This window comes from Mustela nigripes, chromosome 11 (genome assembly GCF_022355385.1).
Source record: "Mustela nigripes isolate SB6536 chromosome 11, MUSNIG.SB6536, whole genome shotgun sequence".
NCBI lineage: Eukaryota > Metazoa > Chordata > Mammalia > Carnivora > Mustelidae > Mustela > Mustela nigripes.
In genome coordinates, this window is record NC_081567.1 from 38,163,575 (window position 1) to 38,185,664 (window position 22,090).

Sequence of the window (22,090 nt, forward strand, 5' to 3'; positions counted from 1 at the left end):
AGAACGTTTGACGATACGGAAATGCAGCGCCATCCTCTAACAAACCAAGCATCAAGTGAGGAGCGTGGAGGCCGGTGCAACTCCCCACCAGGAGGACACACAGTGACTCCCAACACCAAATGAACAAACCTGTGTAGCTCGCGCTGTCTGAAAAAAGGCCAAAAAAGGGCAAAAGATACGTTTTAAAAAACAGCGGCAGAAAGCACCTTAATGCACGTTTTTCCTTGTACCTTTAGGCACGTAAAAGCACAAAAGACGTCAGTGCCCAAAGGCTAACGGAAATTCTCCACAAAAAGAATTAAAGCGAACTCATCCGGACAACCTGTTTAACTGGCACTAGAACGTTCTGGAAATACTAACGCTGGTGCACTCGAAGACTGAGCGGCTGACAAGCGAATGCACGCGCCCCGCGCCCTTGTAGGGACCCTCCTCCCCGGCTACCCCGTCCACCCGCGCCGGGTACCCGCTCCCCTCCCTGGTCGCCCCCATGGGCGGGGCCAGGGCCCCGCACTCACCAGACACGGGTGAAGGGTCCTTCTTCGGCTGGAGGCGACTGGTCTGGGGCAGGAACGGGTTGTTGAGCCTGCGAGAAGCGGCAGGGTCAGCGGCAACCGGGCTCGGGGCTGTCCCTCCGCGCCCCGCCGCGCCCCGCGGGGCCGCTCACCCGAACGCGTTGGGCTCCTCCACCACTTTCATCTTGGCGGCAGCGGCGGGCGCCGGCCCTGCGGGGAAGCGGAAGGTGAGGAGGCGCGCGGGAGGCTGGGGGCGGCGCACGCGAGGGGCCCCGGAGCTCAGGGACACTAACCGCGTGCCGCGAGCCCCAGCAGCAGCAGGAACCCCCCCAACCCCACCGCCATCGCTCCGCCGCGCGCGCGGTCACGTGGGCGCTGCCCGGTCACGTGGGCGCCGCTGGGCCGGAAGTGGCGCTCGGCGCCTGCGCGAGCGCTCGTGGATCACCTGCGGCGGAGCTGTGAATCCGCAGGTGGCAGGAGCCCCGCTGCCCGCCATGGGCCGCAGAAGGGCCGCGCGGAGGCCGGGGGCCGAAGGCAGCCGCGCTCGGCACCCCGCGGGCCGCTCCCTGGAGGCCTTCGCCGAGGAGGTGGGCGCCGCGCTGCGCGGTGAGTGGGTGCGATCGGGGGTCGCGGGGTGGGGAGCCGGGGTCTGGGGTCCAGCCTACGAGCTGCGCCTGAGCCTCGGTATCCTTCCGCGCCCCCGTGCAGCGTCCGTGGAACCAGAGGCGGCTGATGACGGGGGCTCCTCCGGCCCGGCGCGGCTACCCTGCACGCTGGCCATGTGGGAGCTGGGCCACTGTGACCCCCGGCGCTGTACCGGCCGCAAGCTGGCCCGCCTGGGTCTGGTGCGCTGCCTGCGCCTGGGCCACAGGTTCGGCGGCGTCGTGCTCAGCCCGGTGGGCTCCCAGTACGTGTCCCCCGCGGACAGGTAGGAGTAGGGCCCGGGGATGGCGGAGTGGGCGGGACCCTGGCACATCCTTCTTGCGGGGCTCCGCGAGGCGTGCTTGTCTAGGTCGCCCACGCTGCCTCCCGCAGGACCTAGTAGGTCTCAGTAAACGTGTGTTGAGTGAATAAAGGAGTCTGCTGCAGGAACACACGCTGCTGGGGCTGTTTGGGGGCCGAGGAATGACGTTCTTGTATCCCTGGAGAGGTCAGTCTCCAGGGACGTCGTCTCCAGAACCTAGCCCTCCCCTGCTCCCGACAGACAGCTGGTGGCACAGAGTGGGGTCGCTGTGGTCGACTGCTCCTGGGCCCGCCTGGACGAGACCCCGTTCGGGAAGATGCGGGGGAGCCACTTGCGGCTGCTGCCCCACCTAGTCGCCGCCAACCCCGTGAACTACGGCCGGCCCTGCAAGCTGTCCTGTGTGGAGGCTTTTGCCGCCACCTTCTGCATCTTGGGTGAGTGCCGGCAAGCTGCTGAGTCTGGCCACGCCGGCAGCAGTGTTTTCCACCATCTCCTGCGAGCAGTGTGAGGGTGTGTGGGGCGGTCAAGGTGGACAGGCCAGGACTTCAGTGCCACCTGTCACCCCTCACCTTGCCCTCAGAGAACACATGGTCCCTGTGGAGGCTCGGACAGGCAGCCCCGTGAGAGGGCCTCTGTGAACGGCAGAGGCGAGCGAGCAGCTCGTCTGGACCGTAGTATGGTGTCTGATGGGGAGTTTCAAGTGTGGGGATGGCATTGTGGGTCCCGGGGATACACTTGGGATGGGAGACGGATTGTCAGCATTGTTGGGTTTTTGGTGTCCACGCCATCAGGCTTCTCGGACCTTGCTGTCATTCTGCTGCGGAAGTTCAAGTGGGGCGAGGGCTTCCTAGACCTGAACCGCCAGCTCCTGGACAAGTATGCAGCCTGCAGCAGCGCGGAGGAGGTGCTCCAGGCCGAACAGGAGTTCCTGGCCCACGCCAAGGAGCGCCCCGAGGAGGAGGAAATTGGTGAGGCCTGGCATGGATGCAAGCCCTCTGGTTGGGAGCCAGGACCATCCAGGCATGCCACACCTCCTTCTGAGAAGCCGAGGGGTGAGGCCTTCCTGCCCCAGCACCTGGGAGGCTCCATTGTGCTCTGAGCTCACTTGTAAATCCCTTTCTTGCTTACTTCCTCTCTTCAGATCCTTTTGACTTGGATTCTGGGCGCGAGTTTGCAAACCCCAACAGGCCAGTGGCTGGCACCCGGTAGGTCCTTGGGCTTTCCAGGGAACAGTTGAATCTGTCCTCAGCTGGGCTTTTGTGGAGCGAGTGTGCCCTCGGTGAACACACCTGTCCCTTCCAGGCTGCTTGCAGACAGCGGTGACAGCGACAGCGAGGACGAGTCTGAGGGGCACGGCCCTGATGCTGAGGACGAAGGAGACCACGGCAGCAGCAGCTGCCCTGAGGAGGACAGTCCTCTTGAGCAAGGGGCAAAGGCCAAGGCCCCCGCAGAGGTTTGGGAAGGAATCAAGAAACGGCAAAGAGACTAAACACTGCACACACGTTTATTTTCATGGCGGAGCAATGAGGACTGGAGACACAGCAGAACTTGTGGGGACACAGACAGGCCTAGTAACCTCAGCCCTCACAGCACTGAGCAGCACCAGACTCTGTCCCCATGCATGTGACATGGCTGTGCTCTGGGGCTGTCCAGCCCTCCCAATGAAGCTGCAGGCCAAGGAGACCCCAGTGTGAGCCTGTTTCTTTGCTCTTGGTCTGGGGATTGGGGAGGCTTGTTGGGGAGGAATATGCAGTGAGGCAGGGCCTGCCTGCGAAGGGTGTGGACCGTGGGGTGCCAGGCGTGAGGCTGGTCTAGCATGGGTAGGTGCGGGTAGACACAGAATACGCTGGACAGCTGCATGGACCAACTGCGTGATGTCCCCAGCCTCACAGTGATGCCAGGGGACCCTCTCCCAGGCCTCAGAGCCAGGTGGTGAATGGAGACATATGCAGTTCTTAAACAAACCTGTCTGTACATCCTCTGCCCACCCTCCCCTTTGTCAGAGCCCCTGGGAGCGGTTTCCTGCCACCTTGCTTGGTGCAGACTGAAACCCAAGCTGTCCTGCCTCTTGGCCCATAAGGCCCTGCCACACTCCCAGCCCCAGAAGAGAAGACAGAGCTTCCTCTAAGACGTGCTTTCTGCTATGGTGCTGGTAACATCTGAGAGCGGCCCACCTTTGCTCGGGGTACCCCTGGTCTCACCACTAGTGCCAGTAGCCTCTCCTCCAGCCTGTAGTTGCGACCACCAAAACTGACTCCAGACATGGCCTAACGTTTCCTGGGGAGCTAAGCCACCCCACTGAGAACCCTGCTCTCAAACCGGTGCCTGCCTGCTCTGGGGCCATGGGGGCCGAGCCGGCAGACGGGGAAGCTCACCTCATGGCCAGGCCTGCTCTCTTCTGCGTCCAGGGGCATAGCTGCTGGCCAGGCCCCACCAAGTCAGCCCCCCAGACCTGGCATGGGGGGTGCTGGATGGATTCATGGGGTTCACAGGACACACCACATGGACATGACCAGGTTAAGAAGGAGCGGGACGGTCAGCTGCGCATGCACACTACGCGGTGTGGTGGGGGAGCGAGCCCCGGCTGCACAAAGCTGACGACGGGGCTGGATGAGGACGAGGAGGGGACCCATGGAGGGGCTCAAGGGTCTGCTTCCATGCTCTTCTCCAGCTCCTTGAGTTTCTTGACAAACTCCTGCGCCTCCTTGTTGGTGCGGCCCTCCAGCATTCTGAGCGCTGACTTCACTGCCGGCAGGAGGTTGGGGGGTGAGGGAGCATGAGCCCCTACCTCCAGCCAGCCCTCTCCCCACCCCCACCCCCGGACCCGCACTTACCCTGGGCTCTGGGCCTGCGCAGGTGCAGGGTGACAGGCTGCCTGGCCCTCGAGCTCCCTCCCACCTGCGGCCGTGCTATGCCACCAATGCTGCCCAGGCTGAGGGCCGCCTCCCCCGCGAAGTCGTTGGTGGACAGCCAGTCGTGGTCCATGACCGTGAACAGCACGCAGGCGCCGCGGCGGCGGCACGCCTCTGCGGGCACGGAGCTGCAAGCAGAGGGCGGTCATCGGAGCCCGGCTCCGGCTGGACTGGCGCGCAAGGACTGCTGGGGGCAGGGCGGGACACTCACAAGTAGAAGAGCTCGTCATACACGGGGTGCAGCGTCCGGCTCTTGACTTGCGTCCTCTGGCTGCGCACCAGCGGGAAGAGGTGCGGCGGGCCCAGCTCCACAATCACGAAAGGGTCACTCAGGCCTGAAGGGCGCAGCCAGGAGAGGCCGTGAGCCCCGCCGCCCGGCAGCCCTTCAGCCGCGCCCCCGCCGGCGCCCCGCCCCCTCACCATTGGCGTCCAGCGGGGGCAGGTCCGCGGCGTGCAGGACCTCCACCACCAGTCTCTGCTCCGCCGCCTCGTAGTGGCAGCGGACGCTCAGGCGCCCGAACCGGTTCTGCTCCAGGGACCTCTGTGGAAGGACTCAGGCCAGTGACCGGGGTGGGGGTGGGGGGCGGAGAGCGCGGGGAGAGGCCGAGTGCACAGCCCCTGGCCTCACTACCTGCTTGAGCTTGTCCAGGTAGTACTGCTCGATGCACTCGCGGGTGGAGCACTGATGCAGACGCAGCTCCTCCTCCAGCCTCTGCGGGGCGGACCGGGCGCTGAGCACGGCCCCCAGCGCGCACAACCCCCCCTTGGCCAGAGGCCCCCAGGCCAGGCCTCACCTTGTAGCTTCCATCCCTCAGGCTCTCCAGGGGCAGACCCTGACCCTCCGCGTGGAAAAAATTCACCAGGGCCTGGGGCAGGGCAAGAAGGCAGAGCCGTCAGAGGCACAGCTGTCAGGGGGCCCAAGGCTGAGACTGGTGGACCCGCTTCTCACGCCTCGTGCCCCTCTGAAGCCCCGGGCCAGCGGGGGAGAATGCCAAGGCCCAGGGGCCCAGGTGCTGCTGACACAGTGGGTGGGCGGGCAGGAGATGTCGGGCGGCCAGGATTCCCGAGGACCCCTTCAGGCCTGGAAGTCCAGGCGCCCCGGCAGGGACTGCTCCTCCCCAGGGCCCTACCTCCAGTGCGAAGTGGAAGCGGCCATAGAAGTCCGCAGAGACGTCAAGGTTGGCCCCGAGGGCCTGCAGGATGGCCTGTAGCAGCAGCTCCCAGAGGGCCTCCAGCACCCTGCAGGGACACCCAGCGTGGGCTGCAGCACCACGGACCGCACCCTGCCCACCCCCGACACCCCCAGACCCAGCCCTACCTGCTCAGGTTCTCCTTGACCAGCACCGTGTTCAGCAGGGCCAGCTTCTCGTCCAGGTACTTCATGAGTGGGGCCACAGCCTGCAGGCAGCACCCTCAGTGCCAGCCGGCCAACGGGCCCCCCACAGACCCCCCGCCGGCAGCGCACTCACCTCGTCGTTCTGGATGGAGTCCGGCGACAGGCTGATGTGCTGCACGTATTTCCGGATGTCGGCCACCATCTGCGGAAGGGCAGTGCTCGGCACCCCGCAGCAGGGCACCCAGCAGCCAGCTCCCCCACCTGCCTGCCGGCCCGCCCACCTTGGAAGTCAGGTGCGCGGTCACGGTCTGGACCTCCTGCTGCAGGTCTTCGTCCAGGGCCTGCATGCAGCTGAGCAGGGGCCGCGGGAGCCCCCCTTCCAGCGCCAAGGTCGCCTCCGGCCACGCCAGACCCCGCAGAGCCTGCCCAGCAGCCTTGCGGAGAAGCTCCACGTTGTTGAGCACCACGCAGAGCTGGGGAGGCGGGCCAGGTGTGGGTGAGTGCGCAGGCAGCCCTGCGCCGGCCCCACGCAGCCACCAGCACCCCCCCCCCCCCGACTTGGCCACCAGCCCACTCACTGGCTCGCTCACTGCCTCGCCCGCGGCCCCAGGCTGAGCGTCCACCTTCTTCCGCAACAGCTCCGTGTAGAAGAGGGTGGCCTCGCACAGGTCCTAGGGTGAGACATGAGGGGTGAGAGTTGTGGGCTGCGTCCGCTGCTGCTGCTGCCACCTTCCCACACGCTCCCCAAACCCACAGCCGCGCACCTGGCTCAGCTGGGTGCCCAGCGCCTGGGCCTGGGCCGGGTCTGGCCACGCCAGGCGGGCCCACAGCTCCTGGATGTGACTGAAGCAGAGGCTGGCAGTGGCCGCGGAGCTGCTGTGCTTGGAGGAGGCATCCGTGGGCTCCAGCTAAGAGGGCGGGAGGAGGCCTGGGTGGCAGGGCAGCCCTGGCGGAGCCCAGCAGCCTCGGGCCTGGGTCTTACTCACTGTGTCCACGTCCACGGCTCCCTGCAGTCTGCACCTGGTCTGGTCCCGCAGCACCTGCAGCCAGAGCTTCACGGCGGGCAGGAAAGGGGCGTGGATGCCAGCCAGAGCAAGGGAGCGGCTGTCACTGCAGCGGGGGCCCGACAGAGCTTGCCCTGACTCAGCCACCCGGAGCCAGCAAAGCCCAGGTGCCCTCCCTCCAAGGCCCCTGTCCCAGGGGCCCCCTAGAGGAGGCTGGAGGACAGCCAGGGGGGGGGGGGGGAGATGGGTCTGGGAGGCAAAGAGTGGACAGAGACAGGTGGGGGCGGGTGGAGGGAAGGGGAGAGGCTGGGCAGGGCACCCACCGGCCGGGGAGGCTGCTCCAGAAGCCCTGGATGTCGGCCAGGGTCAGGTACAGCTCGAAGAGCCCCGAGGCCACCTCGAGGGTCAACTTGGGGCTCAGCTCCTCCGTCAGCACCCACGCCTCCTCGGCCACCTGTCAGGATGGTGGAGTCAGGGGCTGTGGGCAAAAAGGAAACCAAGGCGCCCTCCCAGCCAGGGGGCTTCTCCCCACTCCCCTCCTCACCAGACGTTCCAGCTGCCGGAAGGTGAGGGTGAAGAAGTCGATCTCGACGATGCTGCGGAACAAACCCCACACACCTGCTTGCCCCACGCCCAGCCTAGCGGCATCCCCGAGGAGCCAGGGCAGGGGCCCTACCTGTGGAAGAGGCTGGCATAGACCCCATAGCAGGACTGCAGATCCTCGTAGACAGTGTCAGCCAGGTGCACCAGCCCAGCGAGGCGCTGTGGCCCCGGCTGCAGGGAAGCGGGGTTCACATGACCTCTGGGCCCAGCCTGCCCCACCCCGCCCCTGTGGCCAGGCCCTCCCTGAGCGGCACCTGCTCCCGAGGACTCTTGCTGTTCAGGAGCCTGTCGTACCACTCACGGTTGCCTCTCTGCAAGACAAGTCACCGAGACGCTGTGAGGAACGGGGGAGGCTCAAAGGGCAGCAGAGAATGGCAGAGCAGGCCGAGCCGGGGGCCAGGGCGGGGTGGGCAACTGGGGGTGGGACACACCTTCAGAGCCGCGGCGATGTCCATGTTCAGCTCCGTCTCAAAGGGGCAGCTCTCGAAGGACGGCTGGAAGAGCTGCATCTTGCTGAGACACCTGGACAGGGGCCACCTGCTGACTGCGGCCGCCCCAGTCCCATACATCCCCCCCTCCCCGCCCCACCAGCACCGGGGTGGCACTCACTTCAGCAGCAGCTCCAGGCGGTACACAGCTGTGCTGTTGGTGGCTGGGAAATAGTCTCGCAACTGGCGCAGCAGCCGCAGCCCGAACTCGGAGAAGGCAGAGAAGCTGTCAACCAGGCTCTCCTCCTAGGCACACAGGGCCCATCAGAGCTGACCCTCTCACGGCCATCCCCGCGGGTAGGGGTGGGGGAGCAGCCCGTCTGCAAAGGCTTCCTGCAGCCATCCACAGGCCTGGCCCTGCAACTATCTCCCACAGCCTCAGGGCCTTTGCACCACCAGTTCCCCCTGGCCAGTGGCCAGAGCCCACTGCCTTGGCCCCTCAGCCAAGTGAAGGGTACAACCTCCCCATCCTGAGATTCCACCCCATCCCCCGATCTCAGCAGTGCCCAGTCTTGCTCTGCCCTGGGCCACGAAGTCTATTTTCAAGCTCACACCACCCTGTAGGCCATGTGCCCTGTCTGTCCAGCCCACAAGCAGCCCAGGGCACAGCACTTTCAGGCAACGAAGAGGGCGCGCTCTCACCTGATCCTGGGGCAGGGATGACGCCTCCTCCCAGTGTGCCTGCAGGTCCTCCAGCAGCCCCAGCAGGTAGCCATAGTCCAGGGTGCAGGTCTGATGGTGGCGGCTGCTGACCTGCCAGTGCCTGTGGGGGCCAGCCCTGCCGCAGTCAGTGCAGAGTCAAGGAGGCAACCCCCCAGGAGACCCCTTGTGCCCCTTCTATTGCCCCTTCCCATCCTACAGTGCCCTCATGGCACCACCCCTTTTCACCCCTTCCCACTCAAAGCACTCCTACGCCTTCCCTTCCTGCCCCGCCCAACCGCGTCCACACACACCACACAGCACGCCTCTTTCCCCTCCCACAAGACCCCTCCAGCTCCGCCCCTCTCAGCTGCTGCCACTCACAGCACCCCTTCTCGCCCCAGGGGCCCCTCCACCATGACCCACCTCTTCCAAGACCACGCCCACTTTCTACCTCATTCCCCACAGCCCTGCCCCTTCCCGGGCCCGCCCCTCTTAGCCCGCCCACTGGCAGCGCCTCTTTCCCGCCACAACCCCGCCCCCATCCCCCCGCCCCGCCTACAGCGCAGCCCTCCCACCCGCGGCTCCTCCCCGCGCCCCGCCCACTCACAGCACCGCCAGCTGCAGCGAAGACAGGTTGCTCTGGGCGCCGTGCAGACACAGCACAGTGGCCGCGGGCCCGCTGAGCTCCCCGCGCCAGCTGCTTGAGTCCGGCTGGGAAAGGGGGCAGACGTGAGCGGAAGGAGCAGACGCCATCGCCTCCTGCCCCCGGTGCCCAGCCTCCCCTGCTCTCCCTCCCCAGGCACCAGGTCACCCTGGTCCCTAGGGCGTGGCTACCTCCTGGGACCGATGCTCGAACTGCAGCAGACGGCTCAGCAGCAGCATGTAGGACAGGAAGCCCGACCGCCCACGCTGGCTCATGCCCGTGTCCCTCTGGAAGGCAGGGCCCGCCTGTCACCAGCCCTGCCCCAGCCTGCCAGCAGGGTTGGAGGGCCAGGATGCAGGGCAGGGGACCCCGGAGCTCCCCACCTGTGTGGTGATCAGCTTTAGGACCAGCTGGCAGTCCCCCTGCACTCGGGAGGCGCTGGAGCGCGGTTCCAGCTTGAACCAGCGGTCTTCACCAGCCACAGGCACCTCCTGAGAGAAGGGGGTGCAGACCGGCAGTTCTCCTCCCTGTCCCTCCCACAGACCTCTGCTTCCCACTGAACACAGGCCACTGGCACACAGTGAGCACTCAGGGGTGCCTGGACACAAGACACCACAGAAAGCTGTTCCTTCCCCCTCCTCTGCTGCATAAGGCTCCCACCCAGCCCAAGAAGGATGGGAGAGGCTTGGGGGGATCACAGGACATAGCCACCAGCAGAGTCCCCGGGGGGAACAGGCCCTGGCCCCACTCACCCGGATGGGGATGTTGAGACACCCCAAGAAGTCATCCGTGTGGTCCTCTGTGGGCCCTGCTGTCCCATTCGCACGGGCCGACTTGACAATCTGTTTGAAATACCTGAGCAAAGCAAGGTAGATGCCCACCTGGGGTCCCCGGGGAGCCGCCACCTGTTGGCCCATGTCTGGGGGGCCCCCCATCCTACCTGCTCATGCCCTTCAGGCCGATGACTTCGTTCAGCTTCCTGCATGCCTCCACCAGAGACACATCATCGTCATGGTCCCTAGGGGCGGGCAAGGGGGCGGACATGGCTTGTCTGGGGCCTGGTTGGGCCCTGAATGCCCCCTCCCACTGCATGTCCCTTGCGCTGCAGGGCCCCGGGGCCTATACCAGATGTCCAGGTGCAGCTGGTCTGTGCTGACGTCCTCGATCTCACTATGAGGAAACAGAGAGATTGTCCCTTAGAAGCTCCAGCTTCTAAGACTGGCTGGACGTGAATCCTGACTGTGTGGCCACTGGGGCCAGCACCTTTCTCTGAGACAGTGACGTCCTCTGGAAGCCCGTCCTCGGACCAGCCCTGCTCGGATCGCTGGAGCAGGCACTGAGACAGCACGCATCCTGGCATAGCAGCCCCCCGTGTCCCCACTCCCACCACCGCTGCCCCGGCTGCAAAAAAGGACTTACAAGAAGAAGTTTTCCTTCCAGACAGGGTTCAGGGTGCTGCTCTTGACCTCGGTGACCTGGATACACTTGGCCGGCAGTGGGCCTCCACGCTTGCTGCCTTTGCGGAAGCTAAAACGCTGCTCCTTGTGCGGGCCTGGCTCCCGTGGGGCGCCCGAGGCCGGCAGGATGCCCAGCATGCAGTAGGGGTCGCTGAAGCCTGAGACGCCACAGGCACCTCAGTCCCCGGCCCCAGGCTGCCCCCCGCCCTCCACAGCCACCAGGCCCGGGCACAGCCAAGTTCCTGGCTGGTCCCCACTCACCATTGGGGTCTTTGGCCAGCAAGTTCTTGGCACGCATGACAGAGACTTTCAGGGCGTATGTGGGGGCCTGTGGGCCGAGGGTGCCGAGGGGCCGCTTGAGGGAGGATCTGTGGGGCCAGGCCAGGGCCCCGCGCTGTGCCCTCTCCACCCCCAAACCCTAGCCCTGTGGCTGGTCAGCGTCTGCCCACCCTGCGTGGCAGCCCCACCTTGGCCTTCTTCACGCGTTCAATGGCCTTGGCATGCTCGTCGGAGCTTGTACCAAACACCTGTAGAGGATGGGCAGGTGTGAGGGCCCAGGTACCCCCAAAAAAGAGCCGCCCAGTCTCCTGGGGGCCACACAGGAGAGGAGAAAGATGCATTTGTCTATCCATCCATCCTCTGTGTGTCCGTGTGTCTGTCCATTGCCCCATCCTTCCGGGGATGCCAATCAGCCTGTATGTGTGTCTGCCTGGGCACACACGTGTGTGTAGGGGGTGTTCTGTATGTGGGCCAAGCCTTCATTATTTGGGTGAGGGGGACAACACCAGGTAGAGAACAGGGCTGGGAGAGACAGTGGGCTCCTGAAAAGCAGGGCAGGGAGGGGCCGGGCTGGGCCAGCAGGGAGGAAGGAACCGGGGAGACTCACCTGCTGCAAGTAGCCCAGGAGGGTCTCCTGGTCGTCCACCTGGTCAGGACCCATGGTCCCCGCCCGGTAAAGGACTGTGTACAGGGCTTCCTCATAGAGCATCTCCACCTATGGGCAGGGAGCAGGGCATGCCCTGAGTCCCAGCCAGCCCACCCCTGTCCCCCTGAGCCCTGGCCGCTGGGGGTCCAGGCACCTTGCTCCCCCCCACCCTACCCCGGCATCCCAGCTCCCAGGAGCTCCGTCCACCGGCAGAGACAGGTCCCAGCATCCACACAGTTGTACCTGCTCGGCCCTGCAGGGGTCTGACCCCCAACTTACCGGCTTCCATGGGGAATTCTAGTCCTCACCCCCACCACCTTTGCTGTCCGCCCGTCCCCAGGACCTGAGCATGGCACACAGGAAGTGCTCTTGGATCTCCCTGGACCCAGACCCCTGTCCCCTTTACCTCCTCCTGGGTTAGGGCTCTCAGGCCATGGCTGGGGTCCACGGGCTCGGCAGGGGCTGGTGAACCACTGCGTAAGAGGACCTGTGAGGGCGCTCAGGTAAGGGCCTCCTGTGGGGACCACTCCAGGGAGGGGAGGAGTTGAGGTGCAGGGGTGGGGGCAGGGGGGCAGTGGGACAGCCCAGCGTGGTGCCCCCGCACCGGGCAGCAGCACCAGCTGTCCTCACCTCGGGGCAGGGAAGGCCCTGTCTGCCTTCGCCCTTCTTCAGAATGAGACGCATGTGCGCGAAGAACTCCACACCGTCCCCAGGTTTCCTGCAGAGGGAGGCCGGGCCGAGGGTCAGCAGGTCCTCCCTGAAGCTCAGGGTTCCCGGCATGTGCCTGCCCCCCCAACCCAGGGCCAGCCACCGGCCCCTACAACTTGAGGGGACTGCCTGGGTCTCCGCTTGTCCCAGGGCTCAGTCCGATGTCCAAGGCGTGGACCCCACCCCCTGCAGGCCTTGGGTTCAGACTCTCCTGGGCTCCCCCCAGAGGCTGTGCTAGGGCAGCAGGAGAGTGGGCGCCAGTGAGAGAAGGGCAGCCAGGTGCACGTGACTATACGGGACTGGGGGGGGGCACCCACCAAGCCCCTGCAGCGGTAGGCTCTTGTGGGTCAGCGCCAGTGCTCCCCGGCTCCCCCTCGGTCCTCCGGCGGAAGGATGGGCGCACCTGCACCTGCCTGAGCACACTGCTCTTGATCTCCAGCAGGGTCGTCATGGTGGGGGGTCTGCGGGCAGAGAACACGGCCGTAGCCTCTGACATCCAGCGGCCAGCAGCTCGGCCATGCTGGCCCCAGCCACCACAGGTGCACAACCAGCAATGGTCCAACCAGCCACAGACCGACGGTGGCAGGGCACTGCCTCCCGATGGGGCTGCCCACGGCACAGGAGGGGGCACCCGAGCCTCCCCAGAGCACCCCCTCCCTTGCTGCTGGACGGCACTGGGCACCCTGGGGGCCATGTGCACTCCTGCTGGCAACCTGGGGCCAGTCCCTTGGTCTAAGTCTTCATGGCCTGTTTGCAAAATGGGGCACCCCTGCTGTGTTGCGCTGGGGACTGAACAGTGCCAAGAGGTGACTATAAGTTGATTGGTAGGTTGGTCGATAGAGCCTGGCACAGCCCTCACTCTGTGGCTGGGAGCTGCTGGGCTCCAGCCCATCCTGCCACACCCCCACCCACCACCCATCCGGGGGGGGGGGTCCCCTGGCTGTGTCCCTGGAGTCGGAGGACACCTCAGCAGCAAGGGCCTGTGTGTCCTGGGGGCTCTGCTCTGTGCAGACAGAACGCGGACAGGCAGGCTTGGAGGACAAATCCACCACCCTGCAAAGGGCTGAGCCCAGGCCCCCAGAAGTGTGCATCTCCGAGTTGGGGACAACCTGCTGAGGTCTCCCCTGAGACTCCCTTGAGGAGTGTCCAGGACTCCCCTGAGGAGTGTCCCCGTGTGCATTCGTTCTCATCCGCAGTCTCCCCCGCCCTGCCAACCACCGTCACACTGGCTCACCTCCTCCAGGGAGTTCAGGATCCCCTGCAGACCCAGAGGCAAGGGCAGCGGGACCACAGAGCTGCCGCGGGGCATCTTCCACAGCACTGGCTGGTCCAGGCACCCACCTCTCTCCTGGCCCACCCAACAACCTGTGCCTCCCCCCAAATCCCAAGGTCTCCTTGTGCCCCTGTTGGAAGCCATCAAAGTGCTGACCCCCTGGCCAGGCTGACTCCTCCACTCTGTGCCTACCCCTTGAGCTCCCTGCCCCAGGCTTGCCAGCCTCTGGTATATGGCACACATCATGTTCTCCTCAGTGTGCCACAGGACCTTTGCACTTGCTGCCCTGGTCCCCCTTCCTGGCAGAGCTCACCCGTCCACTCACTGAGGGAACCTCAAGGCAGGCCCAGCCTGTGCAGAGGAGCACTATCATCTTGCTGACAAAAGAGAAGTGGGCCCTCAGCTGGGTGCAACAATTCTGGCCCCAGATCTCCCAGGCAGTTCGTGGCAGGAGAGCCAGGAGAGCATCCCCCCTCCCGCCTAGTGTGCCCAGGCCAGCGCCCCAGGGATCATGCCCACATCCCTGCAAGTCCCTAGGGAACACCTGCTCCCTCCTCCTCTGCACCTTATGCCCTGGTGGGAGCGCTGGAGCCCAGGCATGCTGGCCACTTCCCGAGTCCTGACCGAATCCCTGCCCTGCGCTGCATCTGTCTCTCTATGGCCCCAGGGCTACCATCCCTTCTCTGTGCCCCCGGCCAGCTCAGCCCACCCAGGCAGCATGCAGCCTGCTCCCTGAAGCCCCAGCACCAGTCCTGTGGGGCCTTGGGGAGTGCTGGGCTCCGAGGGTCTCATCTGAGCAGCCCAAGAGCTGGGGACAGAAAGGGCTGCGGGCTCCAACTCTGAAATGAGGCCCTACTTTCCCTTCTCAGACTGACCACTGCCTGCCCCTGGGGGGGGGGGGCTTCCTGCAAAGATGGGGGGGGGTGTGAGGAGGCAGGTGCTGCAACGTGGAGGTGCTGTCCTACAGGCCATCAGCAGTGAGGTTATCAGGGCCCCCTTCCCCTCTCTAGCTGTGGGGAGGAAGCAGCGGCTACCCCCGCAGCCCCTCAAAGCCGGGTAGCAGCCAGTGCTTGAGCTGTTGCCAAGGCAACCGCCAACTGCGTCTGCCGAGTGACAGGGGCTACAGGGGCTCACGGACCCAGAGACAGACATGACGCAGTAGCCAAGTGGCCACAGAGTCGGGGTGCCTCCCTGAGAATAAAACGCTCAAGACAGAGGGAGAGCTGCCCCACCCCATAATCTCAGCCCCAGAAAGGGGGTGCTGCTCTGCTCCCCTCATCTACCTGGAGAAACTGAGGTCTCGGGCTTAGAAGCTTATGCGAGGCCACAGAGCCCGCAAGTGGCCAGGGACAGAGCCCACCTCCAAATTCAGTGTCCAAGCTCTAAGCTCCGGCACATCCTGAGTTCTGGGGCCCAAGGAAGTTGGCCTCTGGCTCTGTGGCACCTGGCACTGGACAGGGGCAAAAGTGGCATCCGGGCACAGGTGTCTGGGAAAGATGGCTCATCTCTGGGTGCCCAGACACTCGTCCTGTTTCCCTGGAAACGGTCCGCCACTCTGGCACTGACACTGCGGCACACAGTGGCCTGGTCCCGGGAACCAGTCAACTCCTCGCCCAGAGATGCATGGTGTGAGTGCACGGCTGACCCCCAGGAAGCCCCCGCCGGCCGCAGGGCCCCTCCGTCTGTCTGCCAGGCCCCAGGACAACTCTTCCCTGAGTTCTGTGTGTCTCTGGTCCCCCTGGGCTGGGCAGCAGCATGGAACAAGATGGGCCTGCATCCTTGCTCATGCCTGGCCACCAGGGCCAGGATCCCAGCCCTGCTTGTCCAGTAGGCAAAGTGAGGCTGGCCAAGGACCTGAATGTCACACTGACACGGGGGCCAAGCCAATATGAACATGTCCACCTTGTCCCCTGGCTGACCCCAAGGCCCAGGCTGAACGGGAAGTGGGAACCCTACAAAGTGGACCCCCCATCCCATCTCACACCCCGGGGCTGGGTGAGCTGCCTGGAGCCTGGACTCCAGCCAGGGACTCTGAGCCACACTGTCTCCTAGCCCACCTGGGGGCTTGGGTGGCACCAAAGCAGCTGGTGATAGGGGCAGCTGAGCCAAAGAGCCAGGCTTTCTCCCTAGCTAGAGTCCCCTGGGGCCCCTGGCCACCCCCACAGTGAATAAATAACTTTATGATCAACATCTCAGAGCACTACATCCCTTTGTACCAAGATTTGGTCCCTGGAGACTTGCAGGCAGGGGTCCTCCGCAGCTACCTGTGTGTGTAGGGGGAGTGACAGGGTATCTGGCCCCACATGCTGGTCTCCATGTCACCCTCTTGGTCTTCTCTTCCCAGCCCATCTGCCTTCACTTTTCCTATTGGATTTCCAGCTGTCGCCTTCTGATGGCTCCCTAGACAGCCTGAGCCCTGGGGAAGGGCCTGGGAACGTGCATTTTTGAGCAGCTCTGCAGTCCGACCTAAAGCCGTGTGAGGCGCGGGATCCACTGCAAAGGGCCACCCAGATACTTCTAGAACGAAAACCGAGGCCCCTCCGTCCGAATTTCCTGCGAGGCTCCCTCCCGCGCCTTTACTCACCTGTCTCCACCGCGACGTCCCTCCCGCCTGGCTCACGCACATCTCTTCCCTCTGCCCCTTCCCGCCCTGCCCCCCCCTCTGTGCCGCCACAGAAGCCTGGGGGCCCCCCAGTTCCGTCGAGGTCTTTCCCTCCTCGATGAGGGGGGTGGGTCTGCGGGCCGCTTAGAAGCCTGGTGAGTGCGCATTGTTTTTACCGCTCCGCCCCCGGAGGGGTTTCGTGGAGACCAGGGGTCTTCAGACGACGGGCGGCGGGGAGGGAGGGAGCGGCGCCGGCGGCATCTGCCCCCCGGGAAAACCCGCGGGGCGGCACGGAGGTCCCCAGCCCAGACCCACCTGCGGCCTCCGTGGGGCATGGGACAGCGGGGTCGGAGGGGCGTCCTGCCGCCCCCCCCCCAACTCGACCCCCGCCGGCTCCGGCGCTCCTGAAGACGCGGGCCGACAGAAGCGCCAGGGACCCGTCCCTCCGAGCACGCGCCGGCCTCAGTTTCCCCGCAGCCGGGGGCGCGCCTTCCCACTTGCCGTCGCCCTCCTCCTCGGGGGGGCCTCCCCGCGCCCATCGGGGTTCGCAAACGCAGGGGCCGGACCGGGCGCGCGGCGGCGGCGGCGACGGCCGCCCGGAGTCCGAGCACTCACCGTGGGCCGGGGGCGCGGTGCCCGGGGGTCGGGGGGTCGCGAGCTGGGGAGACGCCGCGCTCCACACCTGCTCCACGGACGCCGGGCACAGCGCGCTGGCAGCCGAGCCGACGACTGAGCGCTGCGGGGGCGGGGCCTGGCTGCGAGCCCCGCCCCCGGCCCGCCCCCGCCGCTCTCCCCCGCCCCTGGGACCCTGCAGCGCGTACACCGGCTGCCAGGGGAGTCGGGCCCGGGAGTCCCGGTACCTGGGCGCGGAGGGGACGCGGGGCCGACCGTCAAGCCGCGGGTGGGTGCAGAGCGGGGAGCGGCTTCTGCTGGGTCAGGACCCCCTCCCCGGGGACCCTCGGCTGGCCAAAGTCGCAAAAACCGAGCGAGACCCGCCCGGGCCGCCGCGCAGACTTTTCTCGAAGGGCCTCCCCGCCCAGGCTCTGACCGCTGCAGGCATCTTCCCGGGGCGCTCCCCACACCGCGTCACCTGTTGGGCCAGCGTCCGCACGCCGCAGGGGAGACCCCCGTCGCCCCACTTGGGAGGGTGCGGGGTTTCGCCAGCTGGTAGCTCCAGGCCCGCACGGGACCCTGTGCCTGCGCCCTTCCTTGCCCACCCCGTGGGCCTCGCCCTGTGTGCGACTGGCGAGCTCCAGAGAACGGGGGCTCGCTGCTGATCCCAGCAGTCTGGGCCGGCCCACCAGCCCTTTCCGACAAACTCCCGGTGGCGCTGGGGGATCATCAGCGGACCTGGTACTTAGGGGATCCGCCGATCTGGAGATTTTTAATAAAGATTTTATTTATTTGACAGAGAGATATCACAGGTAGGCAGAGAGGCAGGCAGAGAGAGAGGGAAGCGAGCTCCCCGCTGAGCAGACAGCCCGATGCGGGGCTCGATCCCAGGACCTTGAGATCATGACCTGAGCTGAAGGCAGAGGCTTTAACCCACTGAGCCACCCAGGCGCCCTGGAGATGTTTTTAACCCCAAGTACCTTTTCTCTAATGGTGGGGGCCCAGGCAGTGCCGGAAATAGAAAGGCCCAGAACACACTCCAGCTCAGTCCAGGGCAAGGACAAGGTTTGCTGGCAGGAGGCCAGGGGTAGGCTGAGCTGAGCGCCAAAGGTGGGGGACCAGGGTTCCAGAACAGCCACTCGAAGGGAGGGAGCTCAGACGCAGCTGGGCACCAGGCTGTGACCCTCCCACGTTGCAGCCCCATTCTGCCCACTTGGTGGAGTTCAGGGAGGGAGTGTGGCAACAGCATGGCCTTGGGGGGACCCAGCACCTCTCCCATCACCCCGGGATGGGACGGACAGGGCTCTGAGGGGGACAACCACCTGTCGTAGCTGTCAGGTCTGGACCCATACGGGTCCACACTGCCTTGGAGGAGACGTGGCATTCCCAGGGTGGGTTCGGCTTCTGCAACCTCTCTGCCTGCGGGCCCTGCTTCCATCCTGGCCCAGCACAGCCAGCACAGGGGGATAGAGATGCTCAGGAACACACCTTGACTGCTTGGGACTAAGCTGAGCACAGGATGGGGATTGCGGAGGGAGCAGCTGCTGCTCTCCCCTGGGGGCTGGCAGGTCCTGAGCTAGGATCTCAGAGCCCACAACCCCCCCAACCCCTGCAGTCCTTCGTGAGCTTCTGCCAACCTGTTGGAACAAACACGGGGCCTGGTTGCCATGGTGATCATAATGGCTTTGGAGTGAAGAGATGAGATCCCACAGCCACTATAAACAGGAAGTTAGGAGGGGCCGCTGCCAAGGGAGGGAACTCTGCTAGCACCCACATCCCCTGTCCCTTGGGGAGCATGGGGCTGGGGTCCAGCAGCACAGAGGCCCCAGCCCTAACCCTGTGGCCTGTTGGGGTGGAGGCCTGTTGGAGACCTCACCACCCTCTTTGACAGATAAGAAAGCTATGTCCTGGGGAGGGGAAGGGCTGTTCCCGGGCCACAAAGCAACTGGCTGGGTCCCGAGCCCGGCCCTGGACCTCAGTTTCCCCAGAAAATCCCCCGGGCCTCCATCCACAAACACTGCCTGGGAAGGGAGAGATGGGCCCATTCTTGCCCATTCCCGTCCTCCTTCCCACCTCGGTCAGGCCTCTGTCCCGTCACACCGCTTTGCTGCCCTGGACCTCAGTTTCCCTTTTGTTGGTTAAATGGACATAGCGGGACGCTTGGGTGGCTCAGTTTGTTGGACGACTGCCTTCAGCTCAGGTCATGATCCCGGAGTCCCGGGATCGAGTCCCGCATCGGGGCTCCCAACTCCACGGGGAGTTGGCTTCTCTCTCTGACCTTCTCCTCGCTCATGTTCTCTCTCACTGTCTCTCTCTCAAATAAATAAATATTAAAAAAAAAAAAAAGAAAAAAAAAGAAATGGACGTAACAACGGCACCCACCCCTCAGCAAGGGGCCGGGGGGCAGGTCTCATCAAGGAGGCGGTACTGGGTCAGGTCCACATGGGACGGTACCCATGGCCATGGCTGCCCTCAGGGCACTCAGTTCCCACCTCTGTAGGTGTGTGGGGGGGTGATCCCACAGCAAGGAGAGAGGGTGGGGAGGGGGCAATGTGGAACACACATATTTCACAGCAGGAGTTGGGGCACAAAACCTCACCTAGAGAGATCAGGCTCGGCAGGACTGGTGGAGAAGTGGGGTTCACCTCCTCTGGGCTCTGGGCAGGCAGGGGGTGCGGCTTTCCCTCAGTAGGGCCAGGAGAGAACCCCCAGGCTCTGGACAGATGCTCGGCAGCTGGAGGGCAGGGAGAAGGGCAGCCTCGGAGGTGAGGGGGCGTCTCTGGAAGGCCACGCCAGCCCTCATGGTTCAAAGACGTTTGGAGCACCTGGCCGGCTCTGTCAGTGGAGCGTGCAACTCTTGATCTCCAAGTGTAGGTTCAAGCCTACATAAAAAAATAAAATTTTAGAGTAAGAAAATGGAGTAGCTTGACCTCATGCCCTCTGGTGGCAGCCCTTGGAATTGCAGGCAGAGCCCCAAGCAGGCAGGCTCCTCCCACCAGCTCCCGTCTGTTCCTGGGCACCTGTCAGGTGTGAGGGGGAGGGCAGCCATGGAGAATGGCCGGAGCAAAGCCCAGGGACTTGGACCAGGGCACTCAGGACCGCAGGAATGCGTCCCATTGCCTGTACCATCTGGGTGGTTCTGCCAGTAGAAGATGTGGCCCCAGGTGGGAGGGGTCATGTCACCAGAAGCCAACACCTGCACAGGTGAAGCCTGCACCAGGTCAGGGTGGTCTTGGGCTTCAGGCTCAGGTGCCACTGTGGGCCTGAGGTTTCCGTGGGGCTGGGGGAGGGGGCGGGAGCGGAGCAGCGGGCCCACACAGGGCTCCACAGGGCTCCGTGGGGGCCAGCCTCCTCGCCGCAGAGTGCTGTCCACTGTCTGTCCACTGAGCCTGCCCATCAGCTTCTGGCCCAGAGGCAGGTGTGTGGGGCCACCTCCCAGCAAGGCCCCTTCTGCACTCACTCCTCTGTGAGGGGCCGTGGAGGGGGCAAAGGTCGTGCGCCCCATCAGGAGGCAGAGATGGGGGAGCTGAGTACCCAGCACCCTCCTCTGCACAATGGAGGGCCCAGGTTCTGAGGCTCTAGGAGCAGGAGGGGCAGCATGAGCACCAAAGGCCTCTGTCTTCAGGAGGGTGCTGAGTAGGTCCCCTGGAAATGGAGGTGTCAGGGAGGGAGAACCCAGGCCTTGGACCCGCAACTTTGTGACAGGTGCTGGGTTCCTTGGGTCTGGGGACAGCAGGGTGGACGGGACCGAGTACTCCTGCCCTGTCCCACCCCATGGTCTTAAGCCAGCCCCCTCAGTCAGGGCCAGGGCCTTTGCAGATGGGATCCCAGCATCTGGAGGACTCCAGACAAGCCTTGGGGCACAGCAACAGGAAAGCCCCCAGACCCAGCACCAAGGTCAGCTGGGGACAGAGCCTAGACCAGCATTTCTCAGGCCCCTCCCTGCTGGAGCAGGCTCAGACTGGTTCTAGGCGGCCCAAGCCAGTGTTCAGCCTGGCCCTCCAACCTCCGCCAGGCAACTTGTCGTCATGGCAACCTCAAAATGGGGGCTGCCCGTCCGCAGAGCCTGAGCTGCACCCAGAGGCTTCCGGCAGCCCCACCAGGTAAGGAGGCAGCTTTGCACACTGGACAGGTGTGAGGGTGCAGATCTGGCCTGGGCGAGAACATCCTGGGAGGCCAGGGGGACTCTTGGGGACCCACTGCCCTTCCAGCCCTGGCCAGGTTTTCCCAGGAGCCCCAAGGCCAGGCCGGAGCCCCAGGCCATCCTGGACGCAGTGCTGGGGTCTGAGTTGAGGACTCACATGCAGCTGGGCATTCCTGGGGGAGGCCCGCCCCAGGAGTCAAGGCCAGCTTGGGGTCCCAGGGGGGACGCCCTGCTCTAGCAGGCCTGGGAGATGCAGGGGGCCCCTGGCCACAGGGCCAAAGTCAGCACAGGATGGGTGCCTGGTCTCCAGGGGGTCCACAGGGGCATTCCACCCTGGCTCCAGGGTCACTGGCACCCCCCTCCCCCCACTGCAAACCCCTGAGAGTCTGAGGCGGATGGGTTGGGGGCAGGAAAAGGACACACCCTACAGGCAGCACTTTGTGGAAATGTTTTTAATTGGAGGGTTCTTAGATACAGTGGTTTATGTACTGCCCACAATTCCTTACTAATCATCCGGCACCCCATGCTGGGAACACACTCTCGACCCTCACGTCGGAAACAGGACAGGCACATTGCATACTCCTGTTACAAGAGTCACATCTTTATTAAGCCAAGGACTGTGGCACAAAAGGACATTTCATTAGTGGAAATCATGACAATCTGCTAGAAACATTGATTACTTCAGAATGCTTCAACTAGAAAATATATTGAATTTCCATATATATTAACCATATACATGTGCAGCCGTTACTAAGTGTCGCTCGGTCATTACAAAATAAGACATTCTGGGAGAGGCTACAGACACACAAGCCAGCTGAGTCCCCAGGAAGGCCATCTGTATCAGAACAAATCACCAACATCAAACGTCCAGCTTCGTCCGGCTAAGCGAGCAAGCAAGGCACTGGGACCTCGGAGCCACGCAAGAACTGTGGCCGAGGAGCCTCCAGACACGGCCTCCAACCTCTGCGGCCATCCTGCCGCTGGGCCCTGTCCCGATGCCCTTCCTGACCAAGGGCCCTTGCGACGGGCCCTCCCGCCCTGGCTCCGTCTATGCGCTGGAACCACAGGTGAGACGTTCAGAGTCCCCGGAGTGGGGGATGGGGGAAAGGCGAGGTCAGCTGGTGCAGGGCCCTGAGCTCACCTGGCCCGGCCCCTGGCTTGCCTGTCTTCACCTAGGGCCTCCGGTGGCTGAGCCAGCTCCCAGACCTGTTTCCCAACTGAGCAGGCAGCTGACCTGGGGAAGCTGTGCAGTGGGGGCAGGTTTT

General features: G+C 64.6%; 3 protein-coding genes across 3 annotated transcripts in view; 1 reads left to right on the forward strand and 2 right to left on the reverse strand.

Annotated features, from left to right (window-relative positions):
- Positions 1-911, reverse strand: part of GNPTG (N-acetylglucosamine-1-phosphate transferase subunit gamma) — a 28,280-nt gene extending 27,369 nt beyond the window's left edge. The window contains exons 1-3 of the mRNA XM_059415751.1: positions 806-911; positions 665-722; positions 516-583 (exon numbers count right to left, since the gene is read on the reverse strand). Of these exons, the coding sequence (XP_059271734.1) occupies positions 516-583; positions 665-722; positions 806-857 (178 nt within the window). The 5' untranslated portion in view covers positions 858-911. The remainder of the gene's footprint in view (positions 1-515; positions 584-664; positions 723-805) is intronic.
- A 29-nt stretch (positions 912-940) lies between these two features.
- TSR3 (TSR3 ribosome maturation factor) lies at positions 941-3,159 on the forward strand. Its single transcript, XM_059415749.1, has 6 exons — positions 941-1,118; positions 1,221-1,440; positions 1,717-1,910; positions 2,268-2,444; positions 2,618-2,681; positions 2,779-3,159. Exons 1-6 carry the CDS (start codon positions 1,007-1,009, stop codon positions 2,963-2,965), a joined length of 954 nt encoding a protein of 317 aa, XP_059271732.1. The 5' UTR covers positions 941-1,006; the 3' UTR covers positions 2,966-3,159.
- On the reverse strand, positions 2,958-16,816 carry BAIAP3 (BAI1 associated protein 3). The gene is made up of 34 exons (XM_059415732.1): positions 16,685-16,816; positions 12,512-12,655; positions 12,117-12,204; positions 11,893-11,973; positions 11,448-11,555; positions 11,029-11,088; positions 10,823-10,889; positions 10,524-10,719; positions 10,230-10,274; positions 10,045-10,122; positions 9,857-9,959; positions 9,488-9,595; positions 9,296-9,391; positions 9,069-9,172; positions 8,462-8,582; positions 7,941-8,065; positions 7,763-7,853; positions 7,586-7,642; positions 7,405-7,502; positions 7,273-7,324; positions 7,052-7,182; positions 6,711-6,834; positions 6,489-6,632; positions 6,303-6,395; positions 6,006-6,197; positions 5,858-5,926; positions 5,707-5,786; positions 5,519-5,627; positions 5,183-5,254; positions 5,020-5,100; positions 4,809-4,929; positions 4,600-4,723; positions 4,311-4,516; positions 2,958-4,221 (listed from the first exon to the last, which is right to left on the reverse strand). The coding sequence occupies exons 2-34, from the start codon at positions 12,643-12,645 to the stop codon at positions 4,118-4,120; spliced, it is 3,462 nt and encodes a 1,153-aa protein (XP_059271715.1). The 5' UTR covers positions 12,646-12,655; positions 16,685-16,816; the 3' UTR covers positions 2,958-4,117.
- Between the last annotated feature and the right edge of the window lie 5,274 nt (positions 16,817-22,090).

Excerpts from the sequence above, each read along its gene's own strand:
- TSR3 (XM_059415749.1), top strand. The coding sequence starts at position 1,007 with ATGGGCCGCAGAAGGGCCGCGCGGAGGCCGGGGGCCGAAGGCAGCCGC. Across the intron at positions 1,119-1,220 it reads GGTGGGCGCCGCGCTGCGCG|CGTCCGTGGAACCAGAGGCG; the intron begins GTGAGTGGGTGC and ends GCCCCCGTGCAG. Across the intron at positions 2,682-2,778 it reads AGGCCAGTGGCTGGCACCCG|GCTGCTTGCAGACAGCGGTG; the intron begins GTAGGTCCTTGG and ends TGTCCCTTCCAG.
- BAIAP3 (XM_059415732.1), bottom strand. The coding sequence starts at position 12,645 with ATGACGACCCTGCTGGAGATCAAGAGCAGTGTGCTCAGGCAGGTGCAG. Across the intron at positions 6,396-6,488 it reads TGGGCACCCAGCTGAGCCAG|GACCTGTGCGAGGCCACCCT; the intron begins GTGCGCGGCTGT and ends GTCTCACCCTAG. Across the intron at positions 5,628-5,706 it reads GTCAAGGAGAACCTGAGCAG|GGTGCTGGAGGCCCTCTGGG; the intron begins GTAGGGCTGGGT and ends GTGTCCCTGCAG.